Source organism: Aethina tumida, chromosome 1, assembly GCF_024364675.1.
Source record: "Aethina tumida isolate Nest 87 chromosome 1, icAetTumi1.1, whole genome shotgun sequence".
Classification (NCBI taxonomy): domain Eukaryota; kingdom Metazoa; phylum Arthropoda; class Insecta; order Coleoptera; family Nitidulidae; genus Aethina; species Aethina tumida.
The window spans coordinates 16787284-16805563 of NC_065435.1; the positions used below are offsets into that span (position 1 = coordinate 16787284).

General features: G+C 27.3%; 1 protein-coding gene across 3 annotated transcripts in view; it reads right to left on the reverse strand.

The window, feature by feature from the left end:
• Positions 1-18280, reverse strand: part of LOC109599244 (putative uncharacterized protein DDB_G0282133) — a 36015-nt gene that overhangs the window by 681 nt on the left and 17054 nt on the right. For 2 of the 3 annotated variants that reach the window (XM_020015238.2, XM_049961485.1), the window contains exons 2-10: positions 7951-8035; positions 6140-6337; positions 5942-6084; positions 4674-4803; positions 2300-4150; positions 2027-2242; positions 1303-1965; positions 996-1162; positions 24-199 (exon numbers count right to left, since the gene is read on the reverse strand). In XM_020015238.2, the coding sequence (XP_019870797.2) occupies positions 24-199; positions 996-1162; positions 1303-1965; positions 2027-2242; positions 2300-4150; positions 4674-4803; positions 5942-6084; positions 6140-6337; positions 7951-7989 (3583 nt within the window). In that variant the 5' untranslated portion in view covers positions 7990-8035. Of the gene's footprint in view, positions 1-23; positions 200-995; positions 1163-1302; positions 1966-2026; positions 2243-2299; positions 4151-4673; positions 4804-5941; positions 6085-6139; positions 6338-7950; positions 8036-15583; positions 15613-18280 lie in introns of those variants that run through there. The other variant, XM_049961486.1, reaches the window with a different exon arrangement.

Here is an 18280-nt window from a genome sequence, read left to right on the forward strand (position 1 = left end):
AACAATAATTTCGGAGTACTCACCTAATTCACGACCGCAATAGGAGCATTTCTTTTTTCCACTGACACTTAACATTCTATCCTGAGTTTCTTCCATCGCTAATGGAGGATATGATAATGGCATGGCATGTCCAACTGTCTGTGGATTGGTTAAGTATGGATGTTGAATGAAGTCGTTTCTGTTTGGACTTTGGTCAGGTCTACAAAGAATAAACAAAATTTTAATACATTTATTTAAATGTACAATTTATATACAATTCTGAAAAAAATTTTACTTTTCTATTGATTTTGATAGAAATTTACAATGTTAACATAATTACCATGTAAATGTTACAAGCTGTTTCCAGTTTAGAAGTTCTGTTAATACGTATGTACCACCAACTGTTGCTGTTATTTAGCAATGGGGTAATCAAGATTTTACTGTGGACTGTTGAAATGTGTAAATAAATATAAACAGCAAGTTTGAAGTGCATTTCTCTGCCACTTACAAGTTAAAATTTTAAGAATTTTGAGTCGCTGAGTAATTTTGGTAATTATGTTTAATAAAATAAACAGGCTCTCAGAAACTGAATTAAACCAATTTCTGAAAATGTTTAATTTTAAATTTTGACCTACTTTTATATATTTTGTATTTTTATATTTTATTTTATATTTTATATTTTATATTTTATATTTTATATTTTATATTTTATATTTTATATTTTATATTTTATATTTTATATTTTATATTTTATATTTTATATTTTATATTTTATATTTTATATTTTATATTTTATATTTTATATTTTATATTTTATATTTTATATTTTATATTTTATATTTTATATGTTATATTTTATATTTTATATTTTATATTATTTATTTTATATTTTATATTTTATATTTATTTTATATAAAAATATTTACACTTAAAATATTCTACAGAGTTTTCTTACACGAAAAAAACTATGATCTTTCTGCAATTCTATTTTAATAGAACTACATATAGTTACCTACCTTCTTATTTGTGAATTACGCTCGTTGATATTTGTTCTATTTTGGACGCGCTGCGTTAAAGATTGTATAATCGAGTCAGGTAGATGTTTTTCATGCCGCTGCTGTTGCCAGTTGCGATTTGAAAACGCATTCTTCTGTTGATCGGATATTCGCCTTTGTTCAGCTTCCTATAATTAACAAATACGACTTGGCTACATAATTATATATGATAATTAACGATGATTTGACAATATAGTGGCGAGTTCTATATAGACATTCCTTCTATATATTTCTTCAATATATTGAACTAGTAACTCTAGTGACTTACCTGTATAAGCCAATGCTGATTATAGTTTTTCTCCGTTTTAGGTTTGGGTTGAATCCAGTTATCGTTATGTCTCGGTCTTGGTGCGGCACTCAAAGAATGCAGGTTGTGTTTTGAAAGAGGTTGTTTCTTGTGGTCACCAGGCACTATTGGATTAAACAAGTGTTTTGGTTCTATGGGATTTTTTAGAGGTTTCCCAATAAGTGGAGGCAGTGGTTTAATTGGTGGTGACTGAAAAGCAGATCTGTGAATGTCCGACTTTAAATTAGGCAGTGATTTTCTGTTATTCAAAATGTCATTGTTGACCAATGTGAGTTCTGGGGCTGAAGCTTGGTACATGTGCTGAATGTTGGGCATTGATTGCCTGTATTGTATGTCCATATCTGGGATATTTCTATAAACTGTTGGTACATCAGGTACTGATTTACGATATTCCAGAGGCAAATGCTGAAGCTCAGGATTGGACTTTCTGTATTCTATAGGTAGGTAGCTGTCATCACATATGTTTTCTAAAGAGTGTCTGTTATTTTGTAATCTAGCTTTTGTACGACTTTCTTTAAATAATAAGTTTTCCCTTTGTCTTTCTAATTCCTCCTGTTCTAATTGTCTAAGTTCCTGTTCTACTTTTAAAACCTCAGAATCTTGATCATCAAAATCTGATGATGGCTGAAAACCCATAATATTATGTTAGGTTTGTAAAGTTTTAACACGAATGTTTTTTCGTTACCTGAGGAAAATATGGGTTTTTAAACTGCTCACTACCCAAAGATGGTTCAAAAGAAGACGTTTCGTTTTTTGCCGAGGAAAAACTATTAGATTTAGAATTAGTATTTACACATTCAGTGGCAGGATCTCGTGATTGTTCTTCTTTTTCTACAAGCTCAATTATTTCTCTTTCTTTTTTTGTTATTTCATCTTCCTCAGAAGTTATGCTGTTAGTTTGCTGCAAATACAATCATATAATAAGCAAATAAATAAATAAATTAATTAAGACATTTACCTCACTGTCCTGTCTTTCATGACTAGGTGTACTAGAATCTCCAATACTGCTACACCACGTGTCACTCGATAATCGTCCCCTATCTATATCTAAACCCGAATCTTGACTTTCAACTTTACTTAGATTGCCAATTCTATCTTCTTGCATCTTTTTATACAAAGATTTTTCAAGTTTTGACTCTCTTTGTAGATATGTACTGATATCTGGAGGCTTCTCCAGCCCAATGTCTGGGTCAATTTGATCATCTGTAGGTTCATCCAGTCCCAAAAAGCTGGAACGTTTCAAATGGATTTCCTTTTTAAGTCGTTTCGTCGAGTTCATTCGTTTCATGGGTTTTTCGTCTTCTTCGGGTGGCGGTGGTGGTGGTGGCTTAACCTTTGGAGGTTCCCTTAAAGCCGCTGACATAATAAATGGTGAATTATTGAGGAAATCACTCGTTAAAATATCAACAGTTTGTATTGGTTCCTCCAAACTGTTTATATGAACGTAATTTTTAAGTTCCACATTTTCATATTGCGGATGGTTATTAGAAATGACTACATTTTCGTAGTCAGCTGACTTGGGCACGGTTTGATAATCGACGGAGTTGTTCACAATGTCTACGTTCTCATACTGATTTTGTTGTTGATTGTTGTAAGTCAGTGATTTTGTGTCACTGTCATCTACTGGTAAGATTTTTTCTTGTTGAGTATTTTCATGTTGTACATCTGAAGATAAATTATTTGAGGCATCAATTTTAAGGTATTGTAAGAAGTTTTCGGTTATCTTAGTAATATCATTATAGTCTTCATTACATTTTGTGATGTCTTGTTCTACAGGTTCTTTTAAGGGATAATCTTCTTGGAATACCTCCATATTTTTCTCTACAGGTTCTTCGTGGAACTCTTTCATTAATTGTATGTTCTTTGTTTCCTGATTGAGTTTCTCAATACAATTTGGAATTGTATTCGCTGCCGTTTCCAAGTCGGTATCAACAGGATCATCTGCTTGACTAACCGAACAAGACACATCAGCTGTTTGGATGCCACTATCTTCTCTATCAGAAGAAAGACCAGCTAATTCGATAGAAGAAGTGGATGGAATATAATTTAATTGATATTCTTCCGTTCCACTATCATTGTTCTTATTGTTAACATTGTCAAAATCTTTATGTTCTTGTGGAACGTTAATACTACTCCAATCTTTGGTGTTTATATCAAAGGTAGGTGTGCTACTTGATTTTTCAAGTAAATAGGTGCTGTTCCTTTTAGGCCTCGTTTTTGCGTTATTATTCTGGTTGTCGGCGTCATTGAGTTTCATAAAATTTTGTAGTCGTTGTTTAACAGAGACTTGTATGTCATCTTTATCGCTGTTCTTTGCTGCTTGATCAAACGACTGTTCCAAACTTTTCAATCTGTCTTTAATACTTCTGGTGTTTGTAAAATCCTCGGACAACCGTCTAGATGTATTCGATTCGTACGTGTTTATTTCAACAGTTTTGTCTCCTTCAAACAATTCTTTGCGTTTAAATATTTCACCACGAGGCAGTATTGTTTGGGCTTCATTTGATTTGGATAAATCTTTATTTCTAGTAAATATGGATTCATCAACATTCATTTTTAATTGAATTCTGGATCTGTAATCCTGTATCGCACCCTCGTAGGTATATTGCTCCGCAGATGACGGATTTGATGAGTTGTTGACTTCCGCTGAATTTGACTTACAGTTTAAGGTACTAGTATATATATTACTATTATTATTTTTAGAATCATCTATTTTGGTTAAAATATTGGTCTCATTTTCACTTTGGTTTAAAGTATTTGAATTATCTCTAACACTAGGCGAGTCAAAAGAATTCTGTTCTTTTTCATCCTAAAATTATAATAATAAATATATAATTATTATAATTTTTCTCAGATATGTGCATATGATTTTCATATAACCTTTACATTTTATTATTATTATTTATCAACTGGAATCGTTCAATTGATACCACCATAAATTTGAAACCGTTTTTAATGTTAGTTTTGTAACTTGACATACCGTTTTTTCATCGTTATTTTTTATGGGTTGTTACAATCTAGTTATGTGTTCTACTTCATGTAGATGTAATACCTACACACAAGTAACGTTACATGTTTTACGGTTTGTAGTAGTATTTGAATGAACTACAAACTCTGGGAATTTCTTGATTAGTTTTAGTGCTAACTATATCTACATTTTTTTATGTGATATAATTTAATATTTATGAGTTAATTATAATATTTACAAATTTAACATAAATATGTGAAGTGGCATTATTTTTATTTACAAGGTTATATTGATTATAATGCGTTTTCTGTAATTAACAGTTAACTACACACATATCTGAGATTCTGTGAGAATTTATACGTACGAGTATACTGACGTTATCATCAGTGTCAACATCTTTTATACTATTCGTCTTAGAACTACTACTTCCAATACCATAGTCACTTAGATCGTTGGTGTCGTCTTCGTACAAAGGTATCGTCACTTTATGCCTCCTAAAATGTAATCACTGAGTTACAAAACAGTGTTTCTATTAATTCATGATTAGGATTTTATTATAATTGGTCACATTAGCTGTGTTCCTTTAGGTAAAAAAATTAGAATGGTTATACTATTTAAATTTACATGTTCAAGTTTCTCTAAAAGGGAAGAAGAAGGCCAACTAAGTGATTCTTTTATGGAGCCGGTTATTTAGGATATTTATAATGTAATATTAATATTAATTTAGGATATTTTTAATGTATAATCAGATTTTGCCTATCAACTGTAATTTTTGAAGGGCATAGGCCCATATTATTCTTTCAACCTCAAAATGTTTTTTTGGATGGAAACTAGAAAATTTCTGACGTAGATATTAAGATGAATAATAGAATACTATTGGATGGACATATCCTAATCTACACTTCGCAGTAAGACCTATACCACATTCTGAAGAATGTCACTCCATCCTTCAGCAGTATTCCTGCAATTATGGAAGATAAAGACAACCAGTGATTTTGAAGCAAATTTAACAATTCCTCAACGTTTTAATCATCAAGAATTGAATAATCATGAATCTCTCCAAGGTGTCCACATCTTACTTGGATCCAGATTCAACGAAACAAATCTATTTTACTACGACACTCAATTCTGGTATGATGGCAATTTTGGATTCTACACCAAAACATTATCCAGGAACAGCTGGCACCAAAGCGACTGTTGAGTTGTGTAATTCAAGACTAATAGATTACAAAACATTGCAATACACTTATTCTAATTACTTGTTTACTTAACAGACAACTTGTATATCCTACCGAGGGCTTATTTGCTACAAACATGCCATTACCACAGGTCACGTCATAAAATGACATATTATACTTGAATGAGTTCGCAAGAAATCTGTGGTTTTCCGGTGCCTACCACGCCGACTTGTATGCCTGTATTAATATCGAAATGAAATGAAAAAAATTTGAGGCATTTGAATGATAACTACCGTTGCAATCGTGCTTGTGGTTCACAACATTTAAAAATGACGAGAACTGCATTAATTCGGTGAGTCGCATGTTCAGTGACTTTAACAGTGAACGGACAATTTTGCAAAGACCTACACAATGACGGCATCTTGTCCATTCACATGATAATACAATTAATTACCTGTCCCCCATCATCTCGTTGAACGTCTTCCCTTTTCTTCTATTTTTCTCTTGTTCTTCATGTTCCAATTTTTTTACCTCGACCACTCTTTCGATTATGTGCTCCTGTCGTTTCCTTCTGCTACTTTTCCAATTGTCAAGATTCTAAATGGGGCTCTAATAAATTTCAACTGAATTGATAACATTTTAAGTTGCTTACCAGCTGCCAATCTTCTGTTTCCTCTGTTATTTCTTTTCTTTCTCGTTTTATTTCTTCGACTTTTTTTATTTGTTCCTGGGCTTTTTGATATAGGGGACATGGTGCTACTTTTACGAACTGTAAGGGGTTTGCTGCAGGTTTCGGAGGCGGTGGTTTCGTTATTCGGCATTTTGTGGGCAGGTACTCGGTATTAGACTTCTGCAAAAAATAAATATTTTAATAAAAATTTAAATGTATTAAAAAAGTAATGATAATCATCTCCTTCTTTATAAATTTGAAGAAATACTATTATATAACTTTTTAAACAAATATGTGGAAAATTAAGACTGTTTTGTAATTTCTTAGATAATTTTGTTTAAACTCAAGATATTTGTACTTCTTTTTCATTAGGATAATTGTAAGACTTTTTAAGCATACTACATAAAATTAAAAAAAAGTTGTAAAACTGTTTAAGTAGTTATATATAAAACTAAAGGAGTTACGCAACTTTTTATAAGATAGGTATGATATTAAGATTCTATACAAATTTTGGACAGATTTGGAATTTTTAGAACAGTTTTATATAAAAATATGTTTATTCTGAATTGTATTAAGCAGTTATAATTAAAAATAATCTAGTTAGACATTTATATGTTTATAAAATTAAGGCACTTATACAAATTCATTTTTATTAAGACAGATTTGAACTTTTAGGACAGTTCCGTAAAAAAAAGTTTATTCGGAATCATATTAAGCAGTTATAATTAAAATTTAGCATTTTTTAAATGATTACATGTCAAATTGAGACAGTTATGAAGCTTCTTAGATAGAACCGTATAAAATTGAGAGTTGGATAGCTTTTTAGATAATTATGGTCTATATAGAATTACGACTCTTCATTTTTATTAAAATAATTCTGATATTTTTTTAAGTATTCTATACAGTTTTAAAACCATTTTAGTAGACGAATATAAATGTAAAGGAATTACACATATTTTTATCACATAGGTACGAAATTTTAAGTTTTACATTTTTACAGTTTTAAAACTACTTAATTAATTGAATTCAAATTTAAGTCAGATTAAGTTTATTCTGATCAATTTAATATAAATTTAAGACAGATTTGGAATTTTTAAAATACTTCTATATAAAAATAAATTTATTCTGAATCATATTAAGCAGTTATAATTAAAATTTATTCTGGTATACGTATAAAATTGAAACAGTTAGCTTCTTACAGAAATGTATAAAATTGAGGTAATTGGATACATTTTTACATAAGTATTTGGTCTGTATAAAATTAAGTCACTTGCACAAATTCTTTTTTAAAAAGATAATTGTGAGATTTTTTAAGTATTCTATACAAAATTAAAACAGTTACCAAACTGTTTAAGTAGTTGTATAAAAAACTAAAGAAGTTACACAACTTTTTGTCAGATAGGTATAAAATTATGGTAGTTTTAAAACTTAATCAATCACCAAACAATTGCAATAATAATGTGATACATATTCCTTGATGTCATTGATTGAAGATTTTTTTAACAAATATTAATTTAAACAAATAAAGTATTTTTTTAATTATTATCAATATGATTATTGATATATTTAAATAAATGTCATCAAAAGTGGACATAATTATTTTAGTAGTTTCAAGTCATTACTTTTCAGGTAGTGAAGTGACATTTTAATAGATTATTAATGATAAGAACTTAAAATTTCCTTTTAATTATTTTTAGTTTGAGTCACCTCAAAATATTTTGCCCATTTTTGGTTATTTTTTAATGGACTTTTAATTCTGCCTAATTTTAAATTATGTAACAAAAAGTACTCACCTTTCTATCATTATCTTTTTCATGTTCTTGATTATCCATTTTTCAAATTAAATTTTCTTCATGCTTCTATGAGTTGTTGTAGTTTCTGTAACAAATAGCAATTTTATCATATAAGAAACATATTTATATATGTCTTATTATTGTTTGTTGTATCATTATATTGTGATAACATGATAACAATCCAAAACACAATACAATATTTACATTCATAAACCTATTAAACACTTGACTTTAGTTGGAGTAAATATAAACTATTAATTGTTTGTTAAGATATTGTAGTTAGGTAATTTATTTGTCTAATTTATGCTAAATAATAAATTAGTTAACCAGATTTTAAAAAGATATATAATTGCATAAATTGTAAATTACTTGTAAATTTTATATTCGTCTAGTTCAACGTATTATTTATGTTAATTAATATATTATTGTAAAATGCAGACAGAGTGACTCATTTAAATGATTCATTAGAATTTTACAAACATTCAGTCACTCCAATATTTATTGGGTCCCATTTGAAAAAACAAGTTAATGTTATTTCCAGTTGAGCCTCTAATGAATCAATTAGGTGAATTACCTTCTACAGGGTGTCCCTGAAAAGTCTGTATAGAATTTTTCTAGGTGAATACCAATTTCCATAAAAAACCGAAATTATACACATACTTTGTGGTAAATAAGTGGTGGAAAAATTAATTACATTTTTAGAGTATTTTTTTATACTTTATAACTTCTTGGAGTTCGCAGAACTCCTCCTACCAAGAAGTCTAGATACATTTATAAAATTAATTAATATAATCAGAACTAAAAAACTGAAAACAGCAATTATATTACATTATCCAACAAAAAAAATGTTTGATTTTTGAAATCATTGGTGAAGTTTTATAATTAGTTAAATCCTACTAATTATACAAAAATTGGATGTCGTTTAGAAATATATTTTTATAAATTGAAAAAATAATCAATTAATTATACTTCCGGACTCGTTGATATTATATGGAAGATCGAATTACAACATACGGTATTGGCAGAAAGTAGAGCAACTTAAAAAGTTTAAAAATATATAAATTGCTTTTCGGGATTTGGATTTGGATATCCTTTGAATAGAGGGTATCATGGATTATTTTATATATAAAAAAATATTAAGGAACAACATGGTACCGTATTTAGATAAAAATGTGCCATTAAAACTTTATTTTCAACAAGATAATGACCTGAAGCACACTCCAAAATATTTGAAGCAGTGGTTTTTAAGGGAAAAAATTAATGTTATGTCAATTTCCCAATCTAAACTCCATTGAAATCTTATGGGAGATAATGAACAACAAAATAAGACGCAAAGGTTATAGAAATCAGCAATATTTATCACGATTTTGCAAGAGGCCTGGCAAAATATGGATTCAAATATTATTGATCATCTGTTGTTTTCCATGAAAAAAAAAGGTGTTTGGAAGTTATTCATAATAATAAGAATTTTACAATACATTATAGTAGAATTAATTAAAATACTAATTACCAATTATTTTTAGTAATAAAACTTTAAATAGCATAAGTGGCTTTACTTTTTGCCAGCCCAAAACAAATAATCATCAATAAAATTCTCTCTAAAAACTCTTTATTTTTTTTATCGTTTAACGGTGTAATTGTTAAATTTATAAAGGGAAGTTAATTTTCAATATTCATTTTTTTGAATATAATAACCAGGACAAACATTATTTAAATTTTAAAAACTTCCTCTACTTTCTGCCAATACTTTATATGGTACAGGATGTCACGGAAAGTACTATTTTTTTATGTCTACATATTATCTCATACATTTTAATCAATTAATTAAAAATGTAATCAAAGGAAGTAAGTGCCATACAATTTCTAATCAATCAAATAGAATATTAGAAATAAAATGTAAAGAGTACAGTTAGCTTTAAAGCATATGCGACAATAACGACAATAATAAATGCCGTTGCTACGTTTTGGGAAGCACTTTTCAATGGAACCAACATAATGATAGTATGGCAGGCAAAAGGCAACGCTCGATCCTTCATACAAATAATACAAGTTGACACAATGCACGTAATTCCTTACGTACATATAGTGGCGTCAGCTGACTGAATTTTACAATATAAAATAGTAGAATTCATAGTTATCCGTAATAATAGAACACAATAACCAACTTGGTACTGTTATATACGTCAATTTAATTATTAAAACACTGAAACATTCTTTCCGCGCATTTTTCATAAGAACACCTGTGCATACTTACATGGCAGAATCTATTAACTGTTCGTTTCAAATTACAATCTTATAATTGGAATTTAATTTATATCTTATTACCGTACATCTCAAAAACGGTTTGGCAAAAGCAAAATTTTTGTAAGTTTACTATTTTTAATATAACGACTTACGAGGGCTGTAAGATGAATATCTAGCCTAGGTCACAGATGGCACTGCTGCTATTAGAAAATTCCCGTGTTTCTACTTATTATACAGCACTCGTAGTTTTATTTTGCGCAAAAACAAGATGTGACCGTTAGCGAAAATGTATAACTGAAATTGAATAGATAGTCTTAACGTTCCAACAACAACGGGACCCGAATTTCAATCTAGGCCGAAGGCCTTACATATTACGGACACAGTAGCATCAGTAAAGTTTACAACGCGGACTATAAGTCAACGCCATTCATGAAATATAAGGTAAACATTTTACATCAACATCAATCTTCTATGGTAAAAAAAGGAAGGAATCATAGTTTAGCCTTAGGTTCGCCGGCAGACTATATTAAAAATTGATGGGCATGGACGAGAAAGTATAATAGTTCAATTTAGTAAGAAAAATAGACGTATAATAGAACTATTTTGTAGGTACACAATTTTTTCATACAATATTCTTTTGTGTATATAATTCATATTATCAAATATAAACATTGTGCAAGTAATTAATAGTAATCTAGAATCAATATTGTAAACACAGCAGGAAATTCGTTAGAAATTAGTATAACCAATGTTTTTTTTACCGATAATTTATAAAGATTATAAATAATAATAAATATTAAATAATAAATTTATATTTATTTATTATACCAATTATGAACACACTGTATACAAACATATCGGTGAAAATTTCTTGTATTAAAAATAATTCTGTTAGCTACAAATCAAAAAACTAAACCAATAGGTTTCAGAATAAACAAATTTCATATGAAAAAAGATCCTTTCCTGAGTTCCAGCAAAATAAAGGTCTTCTTGAAACACAATTAATGTTCCTTCAAAAACCCTAAGAGATAGATTACTACAAGGGGGTCTTCATTCAAGAAGGCCAGCCAAAAAACCAAAACTATACTACTCTCAGAGAAGAACAGACGAGCCAGAGTTACCAAGTCCCTTTTATACTGGACATTAAATGATTGGAAACGGGCGATCTGGAGTGATGAGTCAAATTTAATCTGGGATTTTATACGTAAATTGACCTTTTCATGAAAGGTTTAACCAAAAGTTTACCATATTCACTGTTAAACACGGCGAAGGGTCGGACTGCTTTTCGGGATTTGAAATGGGTCCTCTCCTTTGAATAGAGGGTATCATGGATCGTTTTTTATATATAAAAAACATTAAGGAACAATATGGTACCGTATTTAGATAAAAATATGCCATTAAAACTTTATTTTCAACAAGATAATGACCCGAAGCACACTTCAAAATATTTGAAGCAGTGGTTCTTAAGGGAAAGAATTAATATTATGCTGACTAGCCATGTCAATTTCCCTATCTAAACTGCATTGTGGGAGAAGTATTTATTTTTACATTTAGCTAGAGGGTTATTACTCTGACACCATGTCACCAATGAGTCAATATAACTTTTGTAGAGTCAGGACTTCTACAATACTATCGACTTGATAATATAGTTTCTGATCATCAGCATAACAAACTCAACAAGTCATTGATGAGGATAAAAGGAATAATAGGGGTCCCAAGTTAGACCCCTGCGGAACGCCAGAGGATGCAGTGTAAGTGCAAGATCTAAATCCGATGATAAGATTATCATTAAGACCAAAAGTAACAAAATGACATACATCTGACTTTTACAATGAACTTATATCTTAAGTCATAAATACATCATATAATGAACACTTTGATAAATGACAGAATATAATACCTTGTCAAATACTTTAGAGAAATTACTTAATATAGAGAGAACTGTAATAATTAAAATTAGACTTCGATTTGATTTCGAAATTTTCTAATTCTAATGTATATACAAACATTTTACTCTTAGTAAGATTTATATTATTAAAAAAGAAAGACTACACTCCAGAGAAGATGGAAATAATAATTAACATGACATTGCTAATATTTTTAAAAGAAGCTTCCGAAAAATGGTTTACAATATTCCTAACAAAAATGAAACAACACATTCAATTGTAAATAAAAAACAACTAATTTTATAGACAGATAAATTTTAAAAATCAGTAAACGAAATTTCTTCTTGCCTTCTTTATTCGAACAAAGCTAAAGTTTGCACAAAAATATAGGAATTATCCTCCAAAATTTTGCCTTCTAGTACTTTGGAGTGATGAATCTAAATTCAACAGAATGGGATCAGATGGTGAAAATGAATAATTATAGAAATAATATATAGTGTAATTATTTTAATTAAAATATAAAGTATTTTGATTGCATTTCCTAATGAACAATAAAATGTTAATGTTTGAGACATAATAAATATAATTATTCACTAGTAACCAATTTGATATATAGGACAAAATTTAGTTGGTTACACCCGCATCCGTTAACCATATAAAATGTGAAAACAAATATGCTGCAATGTGACGTAAACAATTAGAGCATGAGATTTCTTAAGAACAACCTTACATAAAGAAAATGTTCGTGGGAAGAGTATTGTTTTATAATTTAAGAAAAAAACATTGTCAAATGATCATTAAAATTCATGCGAAAGTAATTTGTTCGTATATTGTTTATTCAAAGTAATACATAACAGTTCAATAACTGTATTTTTACGTTAATAAATAAACTACATCGGACATATTGTTATTGACGGTCTAACAGATGTACGTACAAATAAGTTACGTGCATTGAAAGTTAGCGGATGTTTTGTAATAAATGTATACAAGGTGGTCATTGGCCATTATTTATCAACCAAATTTTCCCACCTTTTCTTTATTATCTTATAGAAAAAGTATTACAGGTTTTTTGAAAGTGTTGAATTAGTAAATTTTAAAAAATAGCATACGGGATGTTTACTATTACATTTTAATTTTAATTTAGAATTTATTTGAAATTAACTCAATGTTGATATTCAGTATCTCAACAGTCTTTGGATGTTTGGTCCATTTTACTGATAATGGACTTTGTAGTTAAAATTACAAATTTTATAGTTTAATTATAACTAGTTATCTTTAGCCAAAAGTTTAATACTTTTATCTATAGATAAAATATAAACACATTGGGAAATAATGCATTATCAGATGACACATCAATAAGATAAAATTTATCTATTTTAAAAGAAATTCCAAATTTCTGATGTCATAAAATGAAAATCTATATTCTAGAAATTAACGACTAAATTGAAAAACTTTATTTAAAAAAAAATAAAGTTTCAAATAATTTTCGATGAAAGTTCAGGTCTTGATATTGGTGAACTGTTTATAGTGAAGGGAGGAAAAAAATTGAACTGAGAAAATTTGAGAAGATTTAAAATCACCCTAAGTACCATTAAGGAGGTACACAGCAGAGACAAATATTAAATCGAATGATAAAAAATACGTCTAATTGTTTAGGTGAATTAATAATAATAAAAACCAATATTTGTTATGTACACCTATGTTTGTATGTAGGTAAATCACTTTTATGCAACAAACCACATATGGAGATAAATTGGAGTTGATCACCTTATAAGGAGAATTTCGTTAGTTTTCCAATTTAGTCAATAAATCTGATTAATGAAAGTCAGTGTTTAGAAAATATTTAATAGAAGACATATTTTTTTTACTTCCATTTTTGCTCTTTACAATATCACCTAGTTAATAGCACTACATGTAGATGCACGCAAAAATGTTGAACTAGACCGTGACCATGAGGAAATACTGAATGAATATCAATTTTTTTACGCCAATTTCATTTTATTCAATGGTATTTGAATATAGGCAAAACGTCTATGGAAAAAATTGAAAACAAAAGTAATTCTCAGGATATCTATTAAGTTTATGGAGACTTGATCATTGGTGGCTTTACAAAAATTTGAAGTAGACCATCAACCTGTCAAAAATTGGAAAACAACTCAAAAACAATTGTTTAAATAAATAGAATTCAAAATTCAAATATATACGGGGTGTTCCATTGAAAATGTTAGTTAATGTTACTTCCTGCGACACCGCAAATGAAACTTAGTTCAAAATAAATAATAATAAAATAAATTGAAAAAAAAATAATTATTGATATATTACATTATCCCTGGTTAAGATTATTGAATTTGATAAAATATATGGAAAATAGTATTTTTCATAAGTTAAATTATCCATTGTTAAGATATAACGATATTTCTGGTAAGAATAGAGGGTGTAATTGGTAATTCATTTTGTTTATCTTTTTTTAAGAACCAAATCTGATATTCAAAAAAGTGGCAAAAATTGTGAATTTATTAAAATTTCTCATAAAGGACGATATTAAAAAACTTCTCGACATTATAAACTGACTTTTCTAATTTATTTTGAACAAAATAATAAAAACATTATTATTCCACATGTAATTTCAAGTAAAATGTCCTGTAACTAAGTCCAATTTTCCGTCAAGTTTGACTGCCAACCTTACTTATCCAACTTCAATTATAAAAACTAATTTTTATGTTAAAAAACTTGCCACCTAACATAATTATCAAGTTTTCAAATAATTAACTAGACCGGTGCTCAGTTAAAAATATACCGGAAAATAAATTTAAGAAACTTTTGAGTTGATATACAAACACTAATAAATACGCATATATTTTCGTAGTCGTAAATTTAACAAAAATCTAATAACATCATATATTTTAGCTCAGAAAAAGCTAAAAATACCACGTGAATGTGACGTTCCTCGATGTCGCTAAATGTGAACGATCTTTTTAATATAGGAAACCTTTATAATTTTTTTTTTTTTAATAATAATAAAAACATTACAAAAGTCTATATTTTTGTTTATATTTGTTTTATCATACAAATTAATACATAATTAATTAAATTCGAGTCACCAGAATGATAATTACGAACTAGTTTAATGAACAAAAGTGAAATTTTAAATACTTTCGACACGTTTGTAAAATTTTTGGTTGTTGAGAATAATAACTAGTGAAATCTCTTATACTTATACCACATTAAATTAAGTAAGTATTTTATGTTTTTTAGCTTTCCTTGCAAATTTCTTTATTAATTTCGAGAAAAATTACCAAGTTAATCAAGAGATAGGGAATGTAAAAATAGAAACCAATACAGATACACCGAAATTAATTGTTGTAACCACGTTTTAATTGATCTATACCTATAAAGTTAAGAAAATAACAATAAAAAATAAATAACTGAGAATTATGAGTAACAGTGGCCTTGATAGCAAACAAAGCACTGCTTTAATTTATGTGGGTAAAATCGTAACTCACCACAAGTGCGTAGTAGAAAAAACATACCTAAAAAATAAATATACATGTTTAATATAAAAGTAGTAATATGTCGGTAAATATCAAAGGTATTAATTCAGATATTTTTTAATAAAAAATTTAATTCAAATTTTGTTCTGTGAATATATTTCAATATTCTATATATCTTTTTTTGCTTTTTTTCTTAGACATCTTAAAAAGAGAGATTACTTTAGACATACATATTAGTCTGATCTGTTGGTCAAATATATATACGCTTTTTGCCACTATTTAACCAGACTCTTAATACTAAGAACTTATTCTTGACTTATTATAAGACCATTATAGAAAATTATTGATAAAATGAACTGTTTTATGTATAGGGAAATCAAAAAAGAGAGATTTTTAGGCATGTACCGCCTTCTGGAGACCCATTCCATCCTCTAGCAATCTTCTCGCAGTACTAAAGAGACCACAGAAACATCAACGTCCGATGAAGAAAAAAAACTCCAAAAATGATGATACAAAATATATTTGGCATAGATTGAAAGTATTTCGTAATATTAGCAAACAGCAAAGTTAATTGCCAAGTCCCGTACAGAAGAGAATGGGTTATTACGATTAGAAATTACACTTTATCCACAGTGTATCAAAGAAACTGAATTTCAACACTTCGAAAGTGTCGGATTTACATTATAAAATTGTATTCAGTGAACTGGTGGGAATGATATTCCACTAACACATCCAAAGCAACTTTGTTTCCGTGGCTTTCTTTTTAACTGCGAGAAACAATAACTTATTATTAATAAGTTTCAATTGAATTTGCTGCATACATAAAGAGAGCTATGATCTGTGATCGAACAAAATTTTACAAATGATATGTTAATTAACTATTATTTTAATACGTCAGTATTTATTTATAAACAACAATGACTCTTTTGTAAAAAAAAATTATAATTTTTTCCTACATTTTTTTTCAGAATCCTATTGTATGTACACATTTAATTATAAAATAAATGAATTGAAAATAAAATATTTTGTTTAAATAAATGTTTAGTAGTTTTGGCCTCGTCCTACCCAATTTAAAACTAATCATCGACATCTGAAACCGTATTGTCCTCTTGTTATCGACTATTATTGTGATTTATGTAAATGACAAATTTCCTGTAGTTAAATTCACTATTGAAATTTGTTTACATAATTAAAATAATTTAATTTGTGCACATTCTATTTTACTAAAGTAAATTCTAATATTAACATTTACAATGTGTTTTTGTATTATTGTTGTAATAATTCCTTTTTATCTTTGTAAATAAAATATTTTGATTTCCATATTATTTATTTTATTTTAACAGATAAAGGAAACGTTTTACATAAAACTTTTAGACGTATTTCTGTTTTAGAGGTGTTGTAAAAAAAGTTAATAATATGTACATATTTAGAAATTATTTATTTTGTAATAAATTTCATAAAAGGATTTAATTCCAGTCAATATAAAAAATATACAATATAATTAAACACCAAAAAAAAACTATCAAATCTAAGTGAATTGTGATTAATTGTAACTGTGTAAGTACTAGATTACAAATTGGGGATCCCAAATTATAATATACACATACATATATATATATATATATATATATATTTATTTATAATTTTTCTAATTTATCTAATTTGTATAATTTTCAAATTTTATAATTTAAATTTTTCCAATTTTTCAAAATATTTCAATTTTTCTAATTATTCTAATTCTTTCTTCTAAAGTTAGAATTAGAAAAATTAGAAAAAATAAGAAAATTATAAAATTTTTAAAAAAATTGAAAAATTAAAAAATTTATAAAAACAAATTATAAAAATTAGAAATAATAGGAAAATTATAAAATTTGAAAAATTAGATTTAAAAAAATTAGAAAAAATAGAAAAATTATAGAATTCTAAAAATTTTAAAAAATTTCGAATATTTTAAAAATAATTTGAAAAATTAAAAAAATTATAAAAATTTGAGAAATTATTTGAAAAATTAAAAGAAGAAAGAAAAATTGAAAAATTTGAAAAACTAAACTAATTATAAAAGTTAGAACAATTAGAAATCATGGTAAAAATTAGGAAAATTATAATAATTAGAGTAATTAGAAAAAACTGAAAATTAGATATAAATTAGAAAAATTTTTATAGTTTTTATAATTTATCTAATTTGTATAATTTTCAAATTTTTCTGATTATTCTATTCTTTCTTCAATTTCTTCAATTTTTTCCAATTTTTCTAATTTATTTTTCAAATTTTCCAAAATTTTTAAATTTTTCTAATTATAATAATTTTTCTAATTTTTCAAAATATTCAAATTTTTCTGATTATTCATTTTTCAATTTTTGTAGTTTTTAAAATTTTTCTAATTTTTAAATTTTTCTAATTTACTTTTATAGTTTTTATAATTTTTCTAAATTATCTAATTTTTACAATTTTTCAAAATATTCAAATTTATCTAATTATTCTAATTTTTCAAATTTCTCTAAATTTTTAGAATATATAATTTTTCAAATTTTTTAAAATTGTTTAATTTTAGTTCGTACTTACTACTTAATTATTACAGTCTTACGCTACAAATGTTTGTTTTTATTTACATTTTCTAGATAATTATTTATCTGTAGACATTTAAATTGTTAACAAACTGCTATTGTTGTTCATGTTAGATTGGGAATTTCTGAAAATGAAAATAATTG